Raw genomic sequence first — 25,737 nt, forward strand, 5'->3', positions numbered from 1 at the left:
GTATGATAAACCCATTTATTTAGGATTCTGCGTTTTAGAGATATCCAAATGGGTGATGTATGATTTCCTATACGACTTTTTAAAAGTAAAGTTTGGAAATGATTTCATACTGAACTATATGGATACCGATTCGTTTATATTAACATTTTTTGGTCGAGACCTTTATCGAGAACTAACACTAGACGACATAAAGGCACGATTCGATACATCTGATTTCTCTCCATCTAACGTTTATAAACTACCGCTTCTTAATAAAAAGGTTATAGGTATGATGAAAGATGAGAACGCAGGTAAAACTATGATTGAGTTTGTCGGTCTTCGACCAAAAATGTATGCCATTAAAGTGAGTGATAGCGAAGAAGTAAAAAAATCTAAGGGTGTCAAAAAATGTGTATTAAAGAAATATACAATTGATACGTACAGAGATTGTCTGTATAATAAACAAAATTATTTTAATAGCATGTACACATTTAGATCAAGGAAACATGATGTATATACAGATAGGATAACCAAAGTTTGTCTCAGTTTTCAAGATGACAAACGGTTTATTAGGGAAGATGGTATACATACGTATGCTTGGGGACACTACAGGATTAACGAGGACTTTACAGATCTAAGCAATTTACATTCAACAATCCCAATGGATGTAGATTTGGACCTCAATGAATTACAAAATTCAAACTTAGGTACAATAGATGAGGTTTTAGACTTTGCTAGTAACAATGGGAATACATCTCCCATGAATGTAGAAAATATATTATCAAATTTTGGCGCATTAAACTCATTAGACTTAGCACATATACCACTATTAGATTTGAATTTAAATATTAATGATATACATAACATAGAATTACCTTCGCCAATAGAAGAACAATCTATTTTTAATATGCTAAATTAAAACATACGTTTGTATTTTTTTTTTATTTACTTTATTAAATAAAGAACAATACATTTTTATTTTTGTATGCTTACAACTAAAATATAATAAAATGTGTTTTATTTCCTGGAGGGGAGGGATGGGCTTACATAACTTTTCGCACATTGCCTGTCAATGGTATGTACTCCACCATACGATCGTGAATAATAAGACAATACGATGAAGTATTTTGTGGAATTTGTGTATTTGTTTCAAATTCGATCTTTAAATCAATTGGACCATTTTTTACTGTTTCATTTTGACTGCTTATGTCAATAACAGCAACTGAATTGTCTTTAAAACTAGAATAGGTTAGAAGCGGTTGTGGTTCCCTCATATAATATGTCTGTTGAAACTTGCTATACATATCATAAAGTATTGCATAACGATTCTCAGAGAATTTTAGATTTAAATCATCATAGGGATAAGTCTCCGAATTCAAATGAACTTTAATGTTTTGAAGATCACAATGAAGAAACTTGTTGTCCTTTTCGAATACTAAAGCGACATATCGTGGTCTCTCATGATTTGTTGACAATTTGACATTCCATGTATGTTTCCTTCCACCAACAAATGTTGGATTAAAATAGCAATCCCAACTTCGAAATGCTATAGGTAGCATCTTTCCATCTTTAATAGTTTTCAAGAAACTAATTTTTCTATAGTCAGACAAATGAATGTGTTGAACTTTCCACGTAATGTTTGTGATTGTTAGACGAATATCTTCTTTTGAGTCAGTTGAATAACACACATTTGTGTCATTAGCACTCCGCAAGAGAATCAAATCATGTTTGCTGTTACAAATTACTTTGTTGAAGTTTTCCGCAAATCCAAGCAATCGATTTAATGGTACACAAAAGTTAAAAGAGTTAGTAGTAAACTCAGCACCTACATTCCATCCCGCATTACTCATAACATTACTTTCTGATGCATTCAGGGAAAGCAAATTTTTAATTTTTGTTGCCATGCCAAGATAGCGTGTGCGATCAATCTCAACACCATTTAGTTCATATCGAATTTCATCAAACATATAACCCACACAATTATTCCTAAGTCTTGAATTTGGGGAAATTTCCCCATTTGCTTTTCTCAAATAACCTTCAATGTACAAAAAGCTTTCCGACGGTAATATGTAAAGATCTTGATTTTGTATGCTTATGCGTATTTCATCATTATTTTTAAAAGATTGAATATATGGGACATAGCTATGATAATCGCGTTTTACAATATTCTCATCGGAAAAAGGCCGATCATTTATATTAAGTATTTCAGACATTGGGTTTTACTTTTAATTTAAGTAATTTTAAAAATTCTTTATTTTCTTTGGTTAGAAAAGGTCTTGTCGGTTTGACAACTTGATGTTGAATGTTTTTAGAGGATTGTTTATTATTATATTTATTGTAGATAATCATGTTTGTCTTGGTCTTATATGAATTCTAAGTGTAATTTCTTCTCCTCGAAAGTTTATTAATCGCCCTTCTTGATCTAGTATTATTATTTCAAGACGAGTAATTTCCTTGACGTTCACCGGCAAATAAATAAGGTTCAACGGCCTCTCATCTATTTTATAGCCTGGTGGAACATCTAGAGAAAATTCATGCAGAATATGTGCAGGTGAATTATTCATAAATGACCCCGTTACAATATTACATTGTATTTGTATAGCATTCACCTTCATAATATTTACAGGAAGGGTTGAGATATGCTTCTTTCCCGGATCTAAAATTGTTTCCGTGAAACCAAATAGCTTAGATATAGATTTTTCCTTGTTGAAATAAATAGCATCATGAGAAGATGTAATTTCTACTTGTAATGTATTATTATTAGCTTTAATGTCAATAGATTTGTTTATATGAATAGCTCTGTACTCTGATTCCAAAAAGTCTGCTATATCTTGTAATTCATAGGATCCAATTGGTATTTTTATAATATCATCCCCGATATGAAATAAATTATTATCATCATCCACATTAGGAATTGAGTTATATGATTGGAAATCAATTAAAGCACACTCATATTCAACATCACCTAATGATATAGGTGGTGAATAATTCGAGCATAAACTTGAATTTCTCCCCGTCAAAGTAAATGTTCTTGACATTGCAAGATTCTAATTTGTAGTAAGTAAAAAACAATATGGACTTGAATTTTTATACTTTTTATTTCCAATAAAAAAAAAAAAAAAAAAAAGAAAATATTTTACAATACGTCATTCTTATTTATCCATGAATTATGTTGATTTGAAAATCCTAACCATTTTACAAAAACTTTTGTGCCCTTTGTTTTTAGAATTTTCTCGACTAAATATATATTCGGATGTTTTGTAGGTAAAAGTTCTTCTCTGTAGAAACAGCCTTGTATTGGGTTTCCTGCTAAATCTTCTAGCAAGTATGTTGTAGGGTTTGTTATTCTTATGGTTTTTATTTTAAATATTTCAGTTGTCCAGTTCGGTGTGTAACCCTTTTCAAACTGATGTTTATATTTGCTGATGCGAACATGATCACCAACATGCAGCTGCGATTTTCTAAATATTTTTAAATGATTATAAACAGTTTTAAGCAGTGACTTCTCATTTGAGGAATTAACTTGTATTGGTGCCATTTTTATAGTTCTATGAGGTGTTCTATTATATTTATTTAACAAGTCTTTATAGAGTTTAATCCAATGATAATTTCCATTATAACTAAACTCTTTCCACATCATTCCTTTTAGGGTTCTATTGAAACGTTCAACTATTGATGCTTTCAATACACTGTATGTGGAATAATGATTTATTCTATATTTATGCATGAGTTCCTTAAATGTTTTATTAAAAAATTCTTTCCCATCATCGGTTTGTAAATTCTTAGGAATTCGTCCGGCTTTCAATATTTTTTCAAATGCTGTACAAACTTCTAAGGCATTTTTAGTTTTAAGCGCTTCAGCCCATGCATATTTTGAAAAGGTATCTATAACTGTTAGCATAAACTTGTATCCCTTGTTTGCTTTAGAATAGTTGCCCATTTCAACTAAATCAGCTTGCCATAGGTCGTCAATCCCCTTTATAATAACCCTCCGCCTCTTAAATTTTTTTCTTGCCTGAGTGTGGAGTTCATTCACTAATCCCCGTTTTTCCATTTTATTCAGTGTAATATTTTACAGTGGAGTGAGTAAATGTGTTTTTCGATAAAATACCATAGAGGTCGTTAAGCGAGTGTTTCAAACGCGATATTTCTTCTCTTATATCGGAACACTCTTGAAATATGTTTTTCTTTAATATTTCTTGTAGGTTCTTGTTTTGCGTATGTACGTATGCTTGGTTGACCGCATCTGATCCTCCCGCCGGGGGCGCCAGGTTTTTAATTCTCTTATTTTGTATGTCCAGATTCTTATCTTCATCAATATTGATTCCCAGCACTCTCGAAACATTCCCCTTTAGTGTGGCTGAAGTATATTTTAGATGATAATGATGACCAAACTTATCCACTGTCATTGATTTTGTAATTCAGGTGATTAATATATAATATTTCCCTCTCTTAGTTCTTCAATAATAGAAACAATCTCATTTGTATGATTATTGTTTCCGGCTTGTTGTGATGCCAGCAACAGCTTTAATCGTTCTATCAATTCATTGGGATCATCCCAGTATATATAGTTGGGTTTATCTAGATGTACTCTCATTAGACCTTTACCACTGTGAGTATCCTCCATCAAGTGTTTAATAATATGTTTATATTTATATCCTCTGTTGGATTTGATTCGTTCATTATGTCTATAATTTACTTTATGAGCATTGGAGTCTAGCAAAATTTTTTATATATTTCTAATTCTGAGGCATCATAATTTTTAGGGTTTTGATAAAAGAGAAGTTCAAATAGTCCTGGTGTAAATGCCCAATGTTGATTACCAACAATTATTTTCTGATCATCAACTCTTAATGGTTTATCCCCAAATCTCCATTCACCATGAATATCTTTGTGCGGTCCATATACTGTATCCAATTTTTTATTTTTATTCAAAAGGGAAAGATTAACGGTATCATCAACATCAGAATAGAATGTATAATCTATTGAATTGTTAGCAAGTGTATCCTCAGTCTCCGGTTCTGGCTTAATATCATGTTTAAATTTCTTAACCGGTGTACTCATAGCAAAAGAATTCTTATATGACTCAATACCACCTTTCTTAGGTACTAGGAAATTGGAGGCATTTTCATTCGACAATTTTAATAGTTTATGAATTGGCTCTGTTATGGGTTTGAAAGTATTTTTCAATTCGTTTGTTTTATCTTCCTCCCCCCTTTTAATGCTTTGTAATTTTCTTTTCAATGCCTTTCTGGATCTTACAAGACGTTTCAACATTTCTTCTTCCATGGTTGTGTTTGTACTAATAGAAGTAGTTACAAAAGAAGTGACTTAAATATATCTATGGTTGTATAAATATATGAAACCCCTTTCTATATCTTCCAGAGTTAATATCATCATCTTTGCTGATTGTTAGAAATCCATATTTTTCCTTCCAACATTCATGACATATTTCTTTAAATTTCTCAAAACTCATATCACTTCCAACGTGATCATTGTATATATGTTTTAAATTTAAATTATCTTGCTTGAACAATATAATCATATTTGCATTATCACGCAATAAATGTTTTGGAATCCGCGTATATGTTTGACATAAATAAAATGAATCAACATTCTTATGACGACCCATACTGAAGTAGATTTTAATATTATTTTGTTTATCACAAGCCACATCATCGAATATCATTACAGAGTTATGTCTTACTTCTTCTGGTTGCACGACATCCTCGTTATTACTGAATGTAAACAACCGCAAACCTTTGATAGAGGAAATAAGTTTCTTGAGATATTCATATTTCGGTTGATACAGAGATTTGGAATAAATATAAACATTTTCGAATTTAAGTCCATTTGGGCTTTCGATCAAACTTATCATTACGTTAGTTTTTCCACAATTCGAAGGGCCAACTATTATACATCGTATACTATTCGGTAATAAAATGCTATGTCTAGGGGACTTCTTTTGTATGAAATCCACGTTTCCAACTGGAAGTTTAGCTTGTTGTTCAACTAACCTCATTTCACAACTAATGAATGATTTTATTGGCAATGCTTATTTATCTTATTCTCTTGTTTACAGTGAGTATAAAATGATTGTTTATAACAACATCAATGTTAATCGAAAGAAGCACGTTAAAGGAAGAGGACTTGTAAACAAATTAATCGATTCTTTACCAGTGGAACTTCATCTACCTGGCTATCAATTTTGTGGCCCTGGAACTAAGCTTAGAAAAAGATTGGAGAGAGGGGATAAAGGTGTTAATCCCTTGGATGCAGCTTGTAAAGAACACGATATCGCTTATTCACAAAACGAAAATATTAAGCAACGACACGTTGCAGATCGTAAACTAGCTGAAAAAGCGTGGGAACGAGTAAAAGCAAAAGATAGCAGTATTGGGGAAAAAATTAATGCATATCTCGTTACTAATATAATGAAAGCAAAATCCAAGCTTGGCATGGGTTTGAAAAATAAAAAACCCAAACATGTTACTGGTCAACAGATTTTTAATAATGCTCTCAAAAATGCAACAATTAAACTTAAAAGTAGCAAACCAACCGAAATTGATGACGCCATAAAGATAGCAAGAAAAGAGATTCAAAAAACATTCCGTGGAAGAAAATCAAAGGTTGTTATACCTCGAGTTATTAAGCTTCCAAAAACAGGCGGATTTCTCCCCCTTATACCCATTCTAACAGGTTTAGGAGCTTTGGGCGCTTTAGCGTCGGGTAGCTCAGCAATTGCTAATGCTGTTATGAATGCCAAAAAAGCTAAACAACAATTGGAAGAACAAACCAGACATAATAGAACTATAGAAGCTATAGCAATGGGAAAAGGGCTATATTTAAAACCATACAAAAAAGGCTATGGTATATTTATGAACGACAATTCAAAAAACTAATAAAGCAACTCCCTAAAGGCCCACTTACTGATAAACAAATATATACATTTGGAAAAAAATATATACCAGATTTTAGAGGTGTTTATATGCGTGATACATTACCTAAAATACCATATAAAAAAGAATGTGGAATAATAAATTTAGATAGTGAGAGGGGGGCTGGTACGCACTGGGTTGCATATTACAAGAATAAGAATAGAATTGAATATTATGATAGTTTCGGAAATCTCCAACCTCCCCTAGAAGTATTACACTACTTGGGGCCGAATATCACTTATAATTATAAAAGGGATCAACAGTTCAACACATATAATTGTGGTCATCTCTGTTTAAAATTCTTGATGGGATTAGAGCAATAAATATGAAATTCAAACCGCAAAATTCACTAGTTCAATTTAACACTTCCACCAAGATGCATTCAATTGATCGATCGGATATTGCTATTGTGGACTTCCAATTTTGTCATGGAAACCACAAGTGTATATTTATGAAGGAGCTTGCGTTTATGTGTGGTATTTCTGTAGTTCCAAATCATTTTGTGTTTCGTCCACCTTTTAATATAAAAGAACTTACGGACGAGGCATGTAGAACAAATGTATACTGCAAGAACTATGTAAACGGATTAGATTGGAAGGATGGAGATGTTGACTACAACGACGTTGAGAGCGTACTTGCACCATTAAACGAATACAAATATATTTTTGTTGTTGGAAGAGATAAAAAAAGATTTTTAGAGAAATATATTAATACAAATATTGTAAATTTAGAAGATAAAATTAAACTAAGAACATGTCGAAATTATTTTACTAACTGTTCTATACATTCAGAATTTGGATTTAAATGCGCCATAAATAATGTATTTAAAATATTTGTATTTATAGAACAAAATTGGAATAAGAATTTAGACATAATATATGACGAAATAAAATAATAAAATTTAATGAAACAAAAATATAAGTTTATTTTTTAAAAATTTTATTAATGGAATAAAATGTAATGAATGTAGAGAATATAAAGAAAATCGATGAAAGGGGTTTTTCTGTTGTACTGCCACAAACATCTGAACCTAATTCAGGAATTAATAGATCTAAAATGTTTGGCTCAATCGGGATATTTCTTGTGAAAGATCTTCTCATCAAGGGACAATTGTATGACAAACGAAAATGCTCCTCAATTGGACAGTCAGTGTGTTTCCACCGATAGATGTCCACTTTGCAAAAATAACACCTAGTTATGTCTTCTACTCCAGTATAAAAAAGCCCTGTTGCTGCCATTGTTTTGGGATTTGGATATTTTAATGGCCAACTTTTGAACGTTTTCAAACGTTCTATTTCTCTATTAAGATGAACCCACATCTTTCCTTCTATAGCTTTAATCACAGACTGCGAAATATAAAATGACAATCAGTAGCCAATACATCAGAAAAAAATATTTATTGAATATACATATTCATTCTTTATTCCACAATTCTTTCAAAATATATGTTTTCTATTTATATTTTATTATATTAAGTCACAAAAACCATGGATCATTCTCATCTAAATCTCGCAAGGATTGTCCTTCGGTTAAATACGAATATTCCTTTTCATTAGCTCCACTTCCCATAGGTGGTTGATACATAAGAGATTCCTCGTCCTTTAAGACATTCATAACATAGTATCTCTCCAGTTCTGATGCCTTCATCATCAGATATCTTTCAATTTCTTGATCATTCCATTCAGCATCCTTTTCAAAAGTGTTACCAGTATGTCTTTCTGTGTCCATATTGTTTGCTTTCGGCTGTAACTTTTAGATTGAATGATTTTCCACAACTGGTTCTCTATTTTATACTCCGACAAGACAAAAATGTAATTTTTAGTGACTAAAATTTCCCATAAAAAAAAAACACACACAAAAATTGATTTTCTTTTTTAAATATTCATTTATTAATGTTTAGTAGGGTGTATAGAAAAATGGTTTATTTTTTCTTAATTCCAATTTGTAGCCTGTATTTTCATCTTCGTCTCGCAATGGTAATCTTACTATGGAATAGATGCCACTCCCCAACTCTTTCACATCTCCTTCTCCCAGCGATAGAAACCTCGATGGCAAGTAAAGTATAGCATCATCTAATTTAAGAACAATCCTTTCTCCATATTTAGTTTGCGTCCTGTATGCTCCACAGATTATATACTCCTCGTTCTCATTCATTTCCTTCACCCTCATAATTTTTTTAAAGCTGAAGGAGTTGAATACATTTATTAAATTGGAATTGGACATATTCACGTTAAGTTTGTTTTCATACTATTTGTTGAACACATATTTTTTCACTATTTATACGAAATTATATTCAAGAAAGTAGAGGTTTACCCTCTCCCCCTCATCTCCCTTAATTTATACCCCAATATAAAATGAAGACAGGTTTTTTGTTTGTTTTTGATTCAATATTGCTTAATTTTATTTTTTATGATATTTAACAAAAAAATCTTTTAGTTCTTTATTTTCTATGCTATTTTCTAAATTCTTTACCATTTTAACTAACTGTAAATAATTATTATCTATGCATTCTTCAATTGCATTGCATAGGGGCACGAAAGCATCTCCTAAATATTCATCAGAAATTATAACAGGATTCTCGGGAAGATTATTTCGTATCGCCTCCACTTCATCCTCGGTGTCCGATAAAGTCGTTGATTCGGTGTCTTCGCTTGAACAGTCATCAGAATTCAGCTCTACGTCATCATTTTCCTCCCTTCTTGCTGCAATATCGTCCTGTAGAATGTAGGAAACGTGCTCGCAAAACGCGGCTTCGTCCTCCACATCTTCCATGAGAATGGGATGCACTCCTTCATACTTTAAATTTTGTCCTTCCATTTTTGTTTTTTAATTTTTGAGAGTTCTTTAGAAACTGAATGCATTTTCCAAATTTTTTCTGCTTTTATATATTTAACATTCAGCCAAATATAATTGATAATGAAAGTGCATTCTTATATAATCAATGATATTTTCTGGGTCTGCTAACATAAAATAGATTATGTTATTATGGGAAAGTTTGTAAACTTCATGATGACTTTCTCAACTCTTACAACGATATCACCATTACAAACACATACGCCTAGAAATGCATCTAAATTATGACAACACTTCAAACTACACATCTTATGAATCTATACTCATATTAAAATATTACATAACCAAAAGAATCAATACCCGCACACAGACATACACACATTATTTATTAAACATATAGGGCGTCAAATAGTCTATAGAACTAAATACATTTTTTCTTTCCTAGTTTTCGTTATCTTGAAAGAAAAAATTGATGACTAATTAAAACAAGTTTGTCTTAAATTCTATGCCCACTTTTTAATCTGAAAAATAATTATTCATACAAATTCAAAGCATGCCTTCAACTTCTAGGCTGACAAAACATGTCAATATTCAATAATGCATCTGAAATATGACCAAAACGAAAAACAAAATAAAAACAATGTTTCTGTTACAATTTACTTCTATCACCAATTTCGTCACAGCATGTAAGTGGTCGGACTTACATCTCGACAGATCGACACACAATTCTAAAATAATTTGTACTGATAAGAGCATCATTGTCTAATGAAGAAGAGTGCTCTGTGGAACAGGGAGATTGTTTCAATGCAATGGTAGAGGGGCCGGTATAAAGCAATGGGAAGATAGGAAAGTATGTGGAAGAGGGGGTGGGGGGAGGGGGATAGTGGAGAACGATTCTGAATAGGGAGTTGGAGGACGGTGCAAAGAAGGGGGGGGGGGGGGGAGGGGGGACATTGGAAGGCGGCACTGAATAGGGAGATGGGGGACAGTGGAATTCGGCACTGATTAGAAAGAAGGGGGATAGTGGAAGACGGTGCTGAATAGGGAGAAGGGGTGGGGGCAAGAGAGAGAGGGAGACCATTACAGACCAAAACGAAAAAGTTTTTTTTTTTTTTTTTTTTTTTTTTTTTTTTTTTTTTTTTTTTTTTTTTTTTTTTTCTTCACACTTACCAACAAATGACGGCGCGTGTAAGCAATAAAGTCTGGATGGACACACAAACATATGCTTAGACATACAGAAGCGGGTCAATAAACTGGACCAACTCGGCTTAAAAAATAGGCCAATCTCGACTAAAAACTAGCCTAATCTCAACTCTAACAAGGCCAACCCTCACATTCTCCAACAATTGCCGACACGTGAAGCCAATAAAATCTAGATGGACACACAAACATATGCTTAGACATACAGAAGCTGGTCAATAAACTGGGACAACCCAGGCTTTATCAAGGACAAACCTCTAAAAGGTCAGAAAGGTGGCAAAGGTAATTTATTTAATCTATTCTGTGCCATCATAAATACCCTACTGGTGTTATATGGAGACTATACGAAAACGTGAACATATATATAAAATCATCCGCTACTGGAGCAAGAGCCTATTACGAACTAAAAATGCTAATTTTTGGACAAATTCGTGGAAAAATGTGGCAAAAAGGGTACTGAGGAATTTTTTTATACGAAAAAAAGTCATCAGGGACCGCCGTGAGAAATTTTTTCCATACGAAAACAGACTTCAGGATCCTCCCTGAGCAAAATTTTTCTCTGCGGTCCTCAGGTTGCTCCCTGAGGAATATCTTTCTATACGAAAACGGGTCCTCAGGGACCAGAGGAATATTTTTCTATACGAAAACCGGTCATCAGAGTCCGCCCTGAGGAATATTTTCCTATACGAAAACCGGTCATCAGGGTCCGCCCTGCGGATTTTTTTCTATACGAAAAACAGTCCACAGGGTCCTCAGTAATTTTTTTCTGTACGAAAAACAGTCCTGAGGGATCTAGGTATTTATTTTCTATGCAAGGAAATTTTTTTCAAAAAAAAAAAAAAAAAAAAATTTTTTTAATATTTCCGCAAACTTTTTGAGTTCCGAAAAAAACCGACCTTAAACATGGTAGAACTCAGTACAACTTCCCTTTCGAAGTTGGCAATTCCAACGAATACCTCATAGGAAAATTGGGCTTAAAACTTCAAAACGGGCGGGTTCATTATATGTATAACATGGATCTATTTCGATTTTCTTTTTACAGATATGATATGGTAGATTGATTTTTTATATTATTGGCTAAAATTCCCATCCTCTATGGGAGAAGCGATTTGAGGAAGTGACCCAATGCTGATTATTTCTGAACCTTACATTTCATTTTTGTTTTGTCAATTTGTAGAGGTGGACAAATATTTTCCACCTTCAAATATGATAAAAGTTGGGTAAAAATATGACGATATTCTAAGTTTTTACCAAATCGTATACTTTCCTCGAGTGCTCGCCAGCCGGTAAGACAGATGAACGAACGTGGCTGGATCAACTCAAATTTCCTTTTAACGGATTTTGTCCAAATGAACTTGGGTTCCGAGCAGGCAATTTTGGGCGTATCAAATGAAATATATCCTCTATAGGTATAAGGCAATTTAGAAACTTAAAAACTGAACAAAAGAACTTGGAACGTGTAGGACGCATGTCTTCAGGGACCAAGGGATCTCGGATTTTTAAGAACTTTCAAAAAACCGAATAAGCAAGAATTATATATCATAGATTTTTAAGGACTACTTTTCAAAGACCGGTAGTTATTAAAGAATGTGTTTCAAGGATAAATCGACCAAAAATCATCGTCATTTGAAAAGTAGATTTCAAGGACCAATGGACCTATGTTAATGGATTCTTATAGTGTTTGTTTTCAAAGGCCGATGAAGTTAAATATAAATATATTTGACGGTCTTTTAAACCGGTCATACAGATGAACGTACGTGGCTAGATCGACTCAAATGCCCTGAAACGGATTTAGTCCAAATGAACTTGGGTTTCGAGCAGCCATTTTTGGGCATATCAAATGAAATACATCCTCTCTAGCTATAAGGCTGAGAATATAAAGAAAAGAAGAATCGAGAATGTAAAAACATAACTTTTTTTTAAAGTTCTAACTTGGAACTTGTAGAATGTATGTCTTCAAACATCCTGTTGGCTAGGGTTGTCCAAAATGAGACAGAGCAAAAATGTATATGTATGAGATAGATAGCATATTCATGACAATGTATGAGTGGATTGTAAAATCATTCAAGCATAGTCTTTATAATGTAGAGACGAAAGGGATTTGAGTAGGAAATGCTAAAGTTGTTGATGTCTCAAAGGCTTTGCGCGGTATCGTAATATGGGTGCTATACCAAAACATAAACTTATATAGCAGAAATTCTGTATAAATTTTTAGCATTCGTTTGACACATAGCGTGATTATAACCCACAGACCGCTAAATCGACTGAATCGAATTTACCCTGACCCATATACGTTGTAGGGTCCAAGGTGATTACTTAGTATGGTAGATGATGTTAAAAGACGAGCTCTTTATGATTAGGTTATTTTTTATTTGAACCGAACATTTTTCAGAATTTCCCTGATGTAGTCTTATGATTTTCACCAGATTTAATATATTTTGTCTCATGTCCTTAGATAGTAAAGTAATTGAAATCTGCCATATAATGAAACCCTGAAAATATTATTGGTAAATGCTAGAGAAGAACAATTATCTAATTGAAAGCTAAAAAGCAATCATGAATCACGTATCTATTCAGCTTGTATTAGCGTCTTATATATCAATAACAATATCCATAAAAACTTCTCCGGGACTGATAAAATTACAATGCTCACACACACATTGCTGATAACAGTGTAATAATGGTCTAAGAGCTTGAAAGCTCTGAGAACACTATTACACCATTGACCGAACAAGATTTCCTCGACGTTGATGAAAGGTTAGAGTGCAGTTTATACCCAAGGTGAAATACTCGTACTCGGTCCCCATTGATAATATCAACAACGATTCTATTTACGACATAACGATCATACATCCACGATCTTGGGAGTATAAACAATTGACACTCTCTGATTTCTTGGATGTGGAAGGTGCTCTTACTTGTTGTGGCTTGAAGACTTCCGAAATCTGATTGCAAGTTTAAAATTATCATATACAGCTTGGTAAGTAAGGAGAAGATGGAAGCTGATTGCAGTAAAGCGAACGAATCCCTCCAAAAATAATTGTAGAATTTCTTATGAATTTTTGAGACCCAGCGACTAGAAATCCTTAACCTTAACATAAGCTATAATATGCTCTGCCCTTAAATGTGATACTCTATCTTCTACTACCAATTTAAATAAACACACACAAATGGACTCAGGATCATGGAAGGCCACCATCCAAATGAAATTCCAAACGAAGTGCCAAACATTCGGAGAGGGGAGTCCCGTAGATAACTTGCAAATAAAATATCGGCTACTGGACACCTTGGCTAAACTTCAAATGCGTTTGAAGTTTCGCGTTCTTCAAGGAAAGATTGGAAAACGTTGGGACCCACCCATGGACTTGCACTTTAGTGCTTACATCGATGGCTATTAGATGTCTTATAGAGTCGTATTAGGATACAATTTGCATTGTCGTTGTCTTCATTCATTTTCACCCAAATTTAGAAATAGATGTATTTGTCAAACACATGTATTGGAACTAAAGGAAAAATTATCTTGAATTTTAAAACAGTTAAGAACCAATAAAATTGAATTTTATTGAAATATTTCTTCAGGGATTGGTAAAAGTTAGAATTTTCGAGAATTTTTAAAAATAAAATTTTTAAGAACCAAAGTGCCGATGATTATGATTTTTTAAGGAATATTTTTCAAGATCTAAAGGCTCAAATATCATAAATGTTTAAAAATTTTTTGGTACAATTATCATGGACATATAAAGAAAAATGTTCAAGGACTGATGGATTTTCCGAGCATATATGCTCTAAAAACTATTGTTCTATAAATGATAAGTTTTTAAGGACCACAAAACTTTTAAATATTATATTTTCAAGGATCTATGGATCAATAGCCGTAATTTTTAGAGAATCGTTGTAAGAGAATAATAATAGTGAATGTTAACAATGATTAAAGTCCACAATATTCGACAAGGAATATTTTTCAAGGGTCAATTGACAAATAATTGTAGGTTTTTAGGAATATTATTTAAAGGACCAATAACCGTGAATCATTAGGTATTTTTGCAAGGGACAAGGAACAAATAATCACGAAATTTAAAGAATATTTTTTTCAAGGACAAATAATAGCGAACGTTTTGGATTTTTAAAGAATATTTTTAAGGGATCAAGGGGGATTTTGAAAGATTATTTTTCACGGACAAATTTAGCCGAATCTTAATTGTTTAAAGAATTTTTTATTATAAAGGTAATTATTCAAAGAGAAATAGCTATAATAGCGTATTTTAACAATAATAGTGGATTTTTAGAGAATATTTTTTAAGGACAAATGAAAGAATTTGTGTTCAAGAATTTATGTTCAAGGATCGATCGATAATCGTGGAATTTTAAAGAATATTTTTTCAAAGACCGTTGAATCGCAGATTTTTAAAGAATATTTTTCTAAGGACCGATGATTGGCAGATTATTACAGAATATTTGTCCAAGGATTAACCGACCAATAATCGTAGAATTTTTTGATTGTGGATTTTTAAGAAATAATTTTCAAGATCTTAAGAGAAATCATCGTAAATTTTCAAAGATTATGTTTTCAATTACTAAGATACCAATAATTTTATGTCTTTACAAATTATTTTTTTTTAAAGAAGAATGAACCAAGAATTTAATATTTTTAATGAATATTTTTCCAATAATTAATGGATCAATAATAGTGGATTTTTTAATGAATATTTTTTTAAGAACTAATGGATATTTTTTCCGCTGCCATTGGACAATTACTAGTAATTTTTTCACGTATTCGTAGATCGTCAACCGCGGATTCTTAAATAATATTTTTCAGGGCCTATTGGAGCAATATTTGTGTATTTTTAGGAATATATTACCAAAGACTAATATTTTTTCAAGGATAATGACCCAATAATCGTGAACTTATTTACAATAATCGTGGAATTGTAAAGAGTATTCCTTCGAGGACAAGAATATTTTGCAAGGATCATATACCAATGATTATTGGAAAACATATTTTTATGGACCGATTTACCAAACCAATTTAAATTAACCAATTGAACCAATCATATATATATATATATATATATATATATATATATATATATATATATATATATATATATATATATATATATATATATATATATATATATATATATATATATATATATATATATATATGATTGGTTCAATTGGTTAATTGAAAAATGGATATTTAAAAATGTAAACCTTCATGCTACTCATTTTTCAGATGAAATTGGGAAAATTTTATTTGAAATTCGAGAATTCCTTTCGTATTTCAATTCGTAATTCGATATTTCCATTTGTTATTCGTAACATTTTCATTATAATTCAAATTATTCTATTGAAATTTGAAAAAAAAACAAATATTTTTAATTTTTTGAATTACAAATAAAATGATAATGAAATAATAAAATAATTTGAATTTCAAATGGATTAATTCGAAAAAAAATAAAAAAAATCGAACTATAAATTAATTATTTCGTATTTCAATTGGAATTTTACGAATTAAAATGAAATGTTCGAAACACTAATAAAATGTTACGGCATAAAATTTTTCGATTTACAAATTGAATTCTGGAATTTCAATTTAAGGAATTAAAATGGAATTCTCGAAACACATATGGAATGTTACGAATTTAACATTTTCGAATTACATGTGAGAAAGATGGTGACCTAGAGTAGAAATCTGGGATGAGCGAAATTTGAGAACATTTGGACTCTAATTTGTTCAAATTTGTAACCTTTTGCAATGGAGGTACCAGAAGGAGTGGCCGATTTTGTCCATGGCCTTGTATTGATACAAATATTAGGGTTAGCAAAGCTATGCGAAGACGCGGACCTGCATACGATTTTTTTTGGCATAAGTTGTAGTACCCATTAAGATCTTCCAATACGAAATTTGAAACAATTTCGTTGAATAATGTTGCTGAAATCGTCAAAATACCGACTATCGGGAGGTACTGTTATATGGGGGCCATGCGAAGACGTGAACCTGCATATAAAAATGTTTATCATAGGCTGTAGTACCCATTACGAACTTCAAATACAAAATAATTTTTTAAAATCATGAAAATAGCGACTATCGGGAGGTACCGTTATATGGGGCTATACGAAAACGTGCACCGACATGTCCCATTTACGAACTTAACCTGCCAACTGGTAAACTATGCATGTATGCAAAATTTTAGCTTTCTATTTCTATTCGTTCGAAATATATCGTAATTACATCAGACAGACAGACATAGCTAGATAGTCTTAGAATTTTACGTTGATGCAAAATATATATAAACTTTGAAGGGTCTATTATGAATATTAAGAGGGGTCACAAACGGAATGACAAAGTTAATATGCCCTCCATAGAATCTAATTTCTAGATTTTTACTAACTTAATGAGTATTCACCAACATTGGTCGAAATCAAATTTAAATCAATTAAATTAAATTTATACTTGCCATACATCAAAATCTTTTGCCACTTGAAATTGTCACCTAACATACATTGCATGTTAGAAGTCAGTGCATTTATTTTAAATTGGAAAAAAACGTGACTAATACACTCGAACATGTTTATAACGATAACTGTTTATAATGATGTTATTTAAAATTGGTTCGATAACATACTCACCAACTAATTACCTCGTTATAACTGTGTTCAATTGTATATCACATTTGTTTACATATTCACTAGTCCCTGAAATCCTTGGACGATCACGAATTATTCGTACGAGCGAAATATATACATGCCAAGAAAATGGTTTGGTTTATTTTTCTCTCACTTTGAATTCGGCTAAGCAACCTCGAAGAGATTTCCAAAAAATGTTCATCGTACGCCCAATTCGTGTTTGCCAAACATTTTTATTTTTTGTTCGTTTATATTTTGGTTTTTTGCATTTCAATCCAAAACTAACTGAATTATGTCCATAATAACGTTTAGATATCACTCACTCACTCACCCGTCACGTCACTTCACGTACATTGATCACAACAACAAAAGACCAAAATTTGCATCACAATAGTTCCGTTTCGTATTTAATATCGATTAACGAAATTGAACAATGAAATATTTCAATTAGATGCAAATCTTAAAAAAAAACAAAACATTATTTTTTTTCGTATCAATTCAACAATCAATCAGTCAGTCAGTCAAGTTCAACAAATCACCGCAACAAAAACAAAAACACCCTTCACGATAGTTAACCTAAAAACAAAAAAAAAAAAAACAAACCAACAATCCATCAAACAAACCAACAACAATAACAAATTAGCAAACAAAAACAACAAACAAAATATTATTCGAATCGAATAGTCAAATCATTCGATGCGTGATATCGTTTTCATGTAGCTGCCATAAACTCGCTCATCCGTTACCATCTTTCGTCTTTTTTTCGTTCTTCTCCCCCCGTTTTTTTCTCTCTCTCTTGCCTATTTCGATGATACTAACCAATCAGGTGATGAATCAGATTCGGGTCCAGGCAAAAAGGGGAACCTCGCCACACCGCCCAACAAGGAGAAGCGCAAGCCATTCTTCAAGAAACAGGAGACCGCCTCGCCCTACGATGTCGTGCCATCGATGCGTCCCGTAGTCTTAGTGGGTCCAAGCTTAAAGGGTTACGAAGTAACCGATATGATGCAAAAAGCTTTATTTGACTTCCTGAAGCACCGGTTCAAGGGTAAGATCATCATCACCCGTGTCATGGCCGATATTTCACTGGCCAAACGTTCAATCATGAACAATCCATCGAAACGGGCGATAATGGAACGATCCAGCAGCCGATCTGATTGTTTGAGCAAAGTACAGGAGGAGATAGAACGAATATTCGAATTGGCCCGGACGTTACAATTAGTAGTACTCGATTGTGATACAATCAATCATCCGTCACAACTAGCAAAAACTTCATTAGCACCAACCGTAGTTTATCTTAAAATTAGTAGTAGTAAGGTAAGTACGTAAGGGTTACACAGGCGGTGTTGGACCACCAACCACCAACACCACCACCACCGCTACAGCCGGTCCACCCCTTTGTGGTATGCTTGAAAAGTAGTTGTGCTAAAAATTCACTTTTCTATATTTTACTTTATTTCCTCGTCGTGGTCGTCGTCGTCATCGTCATCGACGTTGTGGTCGTTGGTGTTGTTATCGCCGTCGCCACCATCATCTTCAACATTCGGCTAAGCAGGTTTTACAGCGTTTAATCAAATCACGTGGAAAGTCACAGGCTAAAAATCTTTCCGTACAAATGGTAGCCGCTGAGAAATTGGCCCAATGTCCACCGGAAATGTTTGATGTTATCCTAGATGAAAATCAATTAGAAGATGCCTGTGAACATATTGCTGAATATTTAGAGGTAAGTGTATAAAAATTGTTGGAATTTGTTATTATATTACACAGTGCAACACAAAACAATTAAAAAAGCAGTAAGTTCGGCCGGGCCGAACTTTGAATACCCTCCACCATTTGGAAAGAATTCGAAAATTTAAAAAAAAAAATAAAATCCATTAACAATTATTTTAAAATTTTTAAAATATCTAATATAGGAAGGTGCCGATATATGGGGGGATATACGATATTGTGGACCTATAAAGACAAATCTATGTCTGGGTGTAAAGTACTCACAAGGAACTCCTTGTGTGGATTTCCAGATAATTCCATTGGAAAAAGTGGCTAAAAACATCAAAATACCGAATATAGGGGAGTGCCGTTATATGGGGGATATACGATATTGTGGACTTATATAGACAATTCTTTTTGATGGAGTAAAATACCTACAAGGGACTCCTTTTGTGGAATTTCATACAATTCCGTTGAAAAATGTGGCTAAAATCATCAAAATACCGAATATCGGGCGGTACCGTTATATGGGGACTATACGAAGACGTGGACCGATATAGCCCATCTTCGAACTTGACCTGCCTGCAGACAAAAGAGAAATATGTGCAAAATTTTAGCTTCCTATCTTAATTCGTTTAGACTGTAGCGTGATTACAACAGACGGACAGAAGGACGGGCAGGGCTAAATCGTCTTACAATTTTAAGCTGATCAAGAATATATCTATACTTTGTTGGGTCTAAAATGATTATTTCGATGAGTTACAAACGGAATGACGAACTTAATATACCCTCCATACTATGTATGGTGGAGGGTATAAAAAGGATTAACAGGACAAAATCCTGCGAATTATGAATGTAGAGCTTAAAATTGAAGACATGTGCATTGGCGTTATAATAATCTCTAATCTAATCCGATTATCACCCATTTCAATAACATAACTCAACATTTTGCATTTCCCTTTATAGACCTATTGGAGAGCCACACATCCAGATATAACATCGGCTCAATCCATACCTAGACCAATACCTCAGGAAGCCTCACCTACCACAGATCAGGCCCGTTTGGGTCCAACGCCACCAGGTAAGTTATGTGACAAAAGATCCCATTCCATACATGTTTTATTTATTTTTTTTTTCTGACTTCATGCCATTAAAGTCATTATATAATGAGATGTTAACAATAGAAGTTTAGGCATTATAAAAAAAAAACATTGAATATTCCAAAAAAATATAGGATAACAAAACCACCCACATTCGCTCAATCACACAAGAAATGAGAAGAAAAAAAACCAAATACATTTTCCATTAATTTTAAGTTCAACTAATTTATTTACAAAATATACTGACACCTTTTTAACGAATTTTTGTAAATTATGTTTATTCTACTTTTTTATTGTTTATTTTTTTAATTAAAAAAATATATATCTATAAACAAAAAAAAAAAATAAAACCAACCAAATACAATCGAAACAATCCTACTCGTTCTCTCTTTTCTTTGTTTTGTTTGTGGAAAATTTATGCGAAAATCAATGGAAATATTTGCGAATTTTTGTTGTTACTTTATTTGCCTGCAATTACGTTAGTTGATGGGGGCGAAGATGAACGTGAGTACCGCATGGGCTCCATTGAACGCGAGGGTAGTCGCGATCGAGATATGACAAGTCGCGAACGCGAACGAGACGAAGATTATGAACGCGACTATTGGGATAATGAGTTCACAAAAGGACGTAGAACACCGCGCGAACGACAACGCGATCTCGAATGGGAACGTGAAAGGGCCCGCGAATGGGAGAGAGAACGAGAAAGAGATTGGGATAGAGAATTCGATTGGGACCAAGGTAAACAACATAACATAACTGAATTTCTTACATTTTCTACTTTCTTTTAATCACAAATAAATAAATATATAATAAATAATTTTATTTTCAAACAAATTCAAATGAAAAGTATTTAAGTTTTTAATTTTGCCTACAAAATTCCAATACGAAATCATATCAAATGAAAATAATTAAAATACTGATTGTATAAAGCTTTTAATTGGCAAAACAAAACTAAAACAAAATTGGTGAATATTTTTATTTATTAGAAAAAAGTCTGTTTTGGTATTTCGATTGAAAATGACAATAAATGAAAGCCTGATTTGGAAGTCTCATTATATTTTATGTACATCGTGCCTTCGGAATATTACTGGCCAATATCCATTTGTAAAACATAAAGATATGTTATTTTTTGGATATTGCCATTGTGGTTTGGTAAAGAGTACATGATGCATATAATTTAACGTTTGAAGAATATTTCATACAAATATTGACCTCGACTTCACTGCAAATGATCTATCAGAATAGTCCAAACTCGACATGCTCTTATCAGCATTTCAGCCGGTATCACATAAATAATTGCTTCAGTGTTGTCTTTCAGTGCCTCAATTGAAGGAGGCTCGTATGTATAGACATTAGCTTTACATAGCCTCACAAAAAATAGTGTAAAGGCTATAATTCGTACGATCTAGGTGGCCCGTTGACCAGTTCCGAACGTGAAATTAATTGTTCACCGAATTCGCCTCACAATAACTCTATTGTTATCCGTGCTGTGTGGCATGTGGCACTGTCTTGTTGAAACCACTTGTTATGCAAGTCAAGCTCTCGAAATTTGGGGGACAATTGGATGTAATCTCTATACAGCCCTTACTATCACTGTTGTGTTAAAATTTGCAAAATTTTTGAGGAAGAACCAGCTAATAAATCACACCAAAATGTGATATTTTCTGAATGTATTGGTAGTCCAGGCAGTCTCTTAGATTACTTTGTTCAAAAAAAAAAAAAAAAAAAAAAAAATAATAATAATAATAATAAATAAAATAATTTTTCCATAATTACAGGAAAAATACAGCAGACTACTAAAGTAAACCTAAAACAAGTTAAATAGAATCAGCCGGTTTTTCCGCCACTTACACATTTGCATATATTTTCACATTCGTTACGATTATTCTAAATGCTGTCTCTATATTGGGAAGGTAGCGTAGAAGTGGACCCTTATTATTCATTTTCGCATTTAATTCTGATACATTCATTATCAGGTTTGGACTACATCGGGTACTCCCGTCCCTCAATATGACATTTTGTTGTACTAGAGGGAGTGGCCAAAAATAATCATTAAATGACAGAAATATCAAGATACACAAAGTTTGAAGAAAATCGCTGACTTATTTTTCAAGTTATTAGAGACACAAGTATTCCAATTCCAAAGATTGGTGACCTTTGCGGAGGTTCGCGTCAGGTAGACGGACGGACGGAGAAACGCTGCTAGATCCACTCCAAATGTCCAGAAACGGATTTGGTCCAAAGAGACCTAGAGTCTAATAACGGTACTTCGATGAGGCACGTTTTGCCCTACTCACATGATATATGCCCCCTATAGCCATATGGCTGAGGGTTTAAAAATGATATGTGTTTCGGCGTTTTAAAAGTTTACATCGCAAATAACGTAAATCAAAATCTGTTGAAATGTTCGCATTCAGCATTGGAATCTGTGAATTTTATGTATATACTGTCTTTAGCAATATTACCGATGACAATACGGCGTTTATTTGAAGGGAAAATTTAACCCTCAAAATAATAGATCAAAAGCTCGTTTTAAACAGCATCGAAATATTCTACAAATCTGGGTTGTGGAAAATTCCAATTGGATTTGATAGTCCCTATTTGTAGGTGAAAACTGTAAAAAGTTGGAACAGAAAATTGGTCATATCAATCCACTTTTTCATAAACCTTCATGTAAGGATGAAGATAACTCCGATCCTAGTGTTTTTATACCGTACACCACATAGTAATAAGGGTATTATGTCTTTGCGCATTTACTTGTAGCAGGAGAAGGAAGCGAGATAAACCCATAGTTACTTTTGAGGATCTTTACAGAATCACTTTATGAGTCCGTCCGTCTATGAATTCTTGTGATCAAAATGGACAAAAAGGTCGCATTTAGTATCCGATTGAGATGAAATTTACAAACAATATTTGTTTGGCCCAAGGACGAACCCTATTGATATTGGTGATTATCTGATCAGGTTTAGATATAGATCCCATATATCTTCAACCGATTTCGGGATAACTGTGCACTAAATGGCCAATATCAGTCCATATGACCTGAATTTTGACATATCTGACCGAATTCAGTCTAGAAGAAAGTACGTCAAATTGGTTCAGATCTGGGGTTCTAAGTCCCTCACGTGCTTAATATGCACTCCACAAGAATGATATTTGGTACCAGATATCAGATACAGCTATGATATAAGTGTATCAAATGTAATCAAGGTCGGTTCAGATTTGGATATAGCTCCCATAAATATCTCCGACCGATTTCGCGTTGATTGCGCACCAAATAGCCAATATCACTTCAAATTACCTGCATTTTGGCATATCCGACCGAATTCAGTCTAGAAGCAAGTACATTAAATTTGGTGAAAATCGGTTCAGATATAGCTACAGCTCCCATATATATATATTTCATCCGATATGGAGTTAAAGCCCTTACGTTCTTAATATGCGTTCCACAATAATGATATTTGGTACCAGATAAAGCCCGGAAATACCTTTGCCAAATGTATCAAGATCGGATCAGATTTGAATGTAACTCCCATATATATCTTCGACCGATTTCGGGTTAATTGTACACCAAATGGCCAATATCTGTCAAAAACTCCAGAATTTTGGTATATCCGACCGAACTCAGTCTAGAATTAAGTACATCAAATTTGGAAAGAAAATCGGTTCATATATAGCTGCATATAAATGTTTCATCCGATTTGGTCTTTAAGTATCTCACATTCGTAATATGCATTCGACAACAATGATATTTGGTACAAGATATCATATAGAGCTGGGATATACCTTTGCGAATGTTATGACGTCGGCACAGATTTGGATATAGCTCCCATATAAATGCTTAATCCGATTCAGGTTTATTGTGCAAATAATGGCTAATATTAGGCAAAATGGAGTGATTTTTGGACGTTCGTTTTAATTTTGTGGAACTCGGCTCCGATTTATATTTTTTAATATAATCCTTCTCGAACTGATGTCATGCACTCTATAGCAATGTTTGGTATAGAATATTAAAATGAAAATCGATTCAGAACTGGATATGCCTCCCAAATTATAACTGCTCTAAAGCCAAATTTTGATAGGCGGTATGATCTACTTGAAATAAATTCTTTTGTTACGGGAGCTCTACTATATATGCATAGTGGTGTAGAGTAACATATAGTCGTCCGGACCGACTTTTGACATTACTGGTTCAAAAATAAGTTTTTATGGGGACCTTTATATTATATTTTGGTTGAACATCTTCTGTCGGAAGGTTCCCCGTCCAAAATATCAATTTTCAGTCAAATCGATTAGAAAATGTGGTATCTTTATCGGAATGTATCTTAAACAATAGTCGTCCCTCTGTATATATTTAAAAATAAACAAAGACGCTTATGTATGGGTTTGATCCTGACTAGCTATTGGGCAGAGAAATTATAAGAACATTTGCAGCAAATTGAGAAAGGTGGTAATTTTTTCAGAGTATTACCAAGAGGTTTGAAATAGAAAAATTCTTCTCCAAAAAATTTAGTATAAAGGGAGATATTGAGTTAGATTGGAAAAGTTTTAAATAAGTGGCAAAAAACGCAAATACTTATTTTATTATTTTCTTTTAAACGATGCTTTCTGGAGATAAACTCTCCTAACCTACGATTTTACCTTACTTATGAAAATATGTTTTTAATATGTATTAATTCTTGGCGTTTAGGCAAGATTTAGACTTTTGACATTACTTTGCTATGAAAACTTACAAAACGCCGAAGAACGTGTGTTTTACTTTTAGCGCTAATTTCATAATCTACTGGATTTTCACAGTGTAAGTTGGTTGTCTTTTTTCTCTTTGCATGAAAAATATTTTTCATCAAGTCTGCTTCATCAGTGTAACTGTTTAAATAAGGGGGTTTTAGGTATTGACATAAGACTGGCTTTCATTTTTTATATATTTTGTAATTTAAACCAATCAATCGAACTGCAAAACCAGACAAATATTTAAATTTTAATTTTTGTTAATTAAATTTTCTTATACATTTATTATATAGAATATATCGATAACAAAGTGTTTATAATTAATAAAAAAACATACATACATATAGTTATATCAAGTACTAAAGTATTGTATATTATTATTAATAGAAAGGCTTTTTGTTGTATCAGAGTTTTAAACTAGATTCCCCCTTGAAGTTTGGTTAAACCCGTTTTCCTTCTTTCCCCCAAAAAAATATAAAAAACGAAAAAAAATATTCATTATTTATGTGCATATTTTAGATGTTTTAATAAGTCCAAATAATGAAAAAATAAAAATGCTTTAAATAAATAGTTTTTTTTTGTTTCTTCTTTCAAGTAATTTTGTTAAAGATTTTGTTGTATTATTTTTAAATTTATTTATTTTTTTAACTTTGTTTTTATAG

The 25,737-nt window shown here is 32.7% G+C and overlaps 1 protein-coding gene across 8 annotated transcripts in view; it reads left to right on the plus strand.

Moving 5' to 3' along the window:
• Positions 1–25,737, plus strand: part of LOC101887742 (voltage-dependent L-type calcium channel subunit beta-4) — a 104,742-nt gene that overhangs the window by 67,738 nt on the left and 11,267 nt on the right. For 4 of the 8 annotated variants that reach the window (XR_009342585.1, XR_009342586.1, XM_059124767.1 and 1 more), the window contains exons 6-8: positions 18,367–18,857; positions 19,096–19,263; positions 20,214–20,328. Coding sequence is in view for 6 of the 8 variants with exons in the window: in XM_059124767.1 (XP_058980750.1) it covers positions 18,367–18,857; positions 19,096–19,263; positions 20,214–20,328 (774 nt within the window). In the remaining 2 variants the exon portion in view is untranslated. Of the gene's footprint in view, positions 1–18,366; positions 18,858–19,095; positions 19,264–20,213; positions 20,329–20,830; positions 21,086–25,737 lie in introns of all 8 variants that reach the window. The other 4 variants (XM_059124764.1, XM_059124762.1, XM_059124763.1 and 1 more) reach the window with 2 other exon arrangements.

Source organism: Musca domestica, unplaced genomic scaffold (genome assembly GCF_030504385.1).
Source record: "Musca domestica strain aabys unplaced genomic scaffold, Musca_domestica.polishedcontigs.V.1.1 3, whole genome shotgun sequence".
Lineage (NCBI taxonomy): Eukaryota > Metazoa > Arthropoda > Insecta > Diptera > Muscidae > Musca > Musca domestica.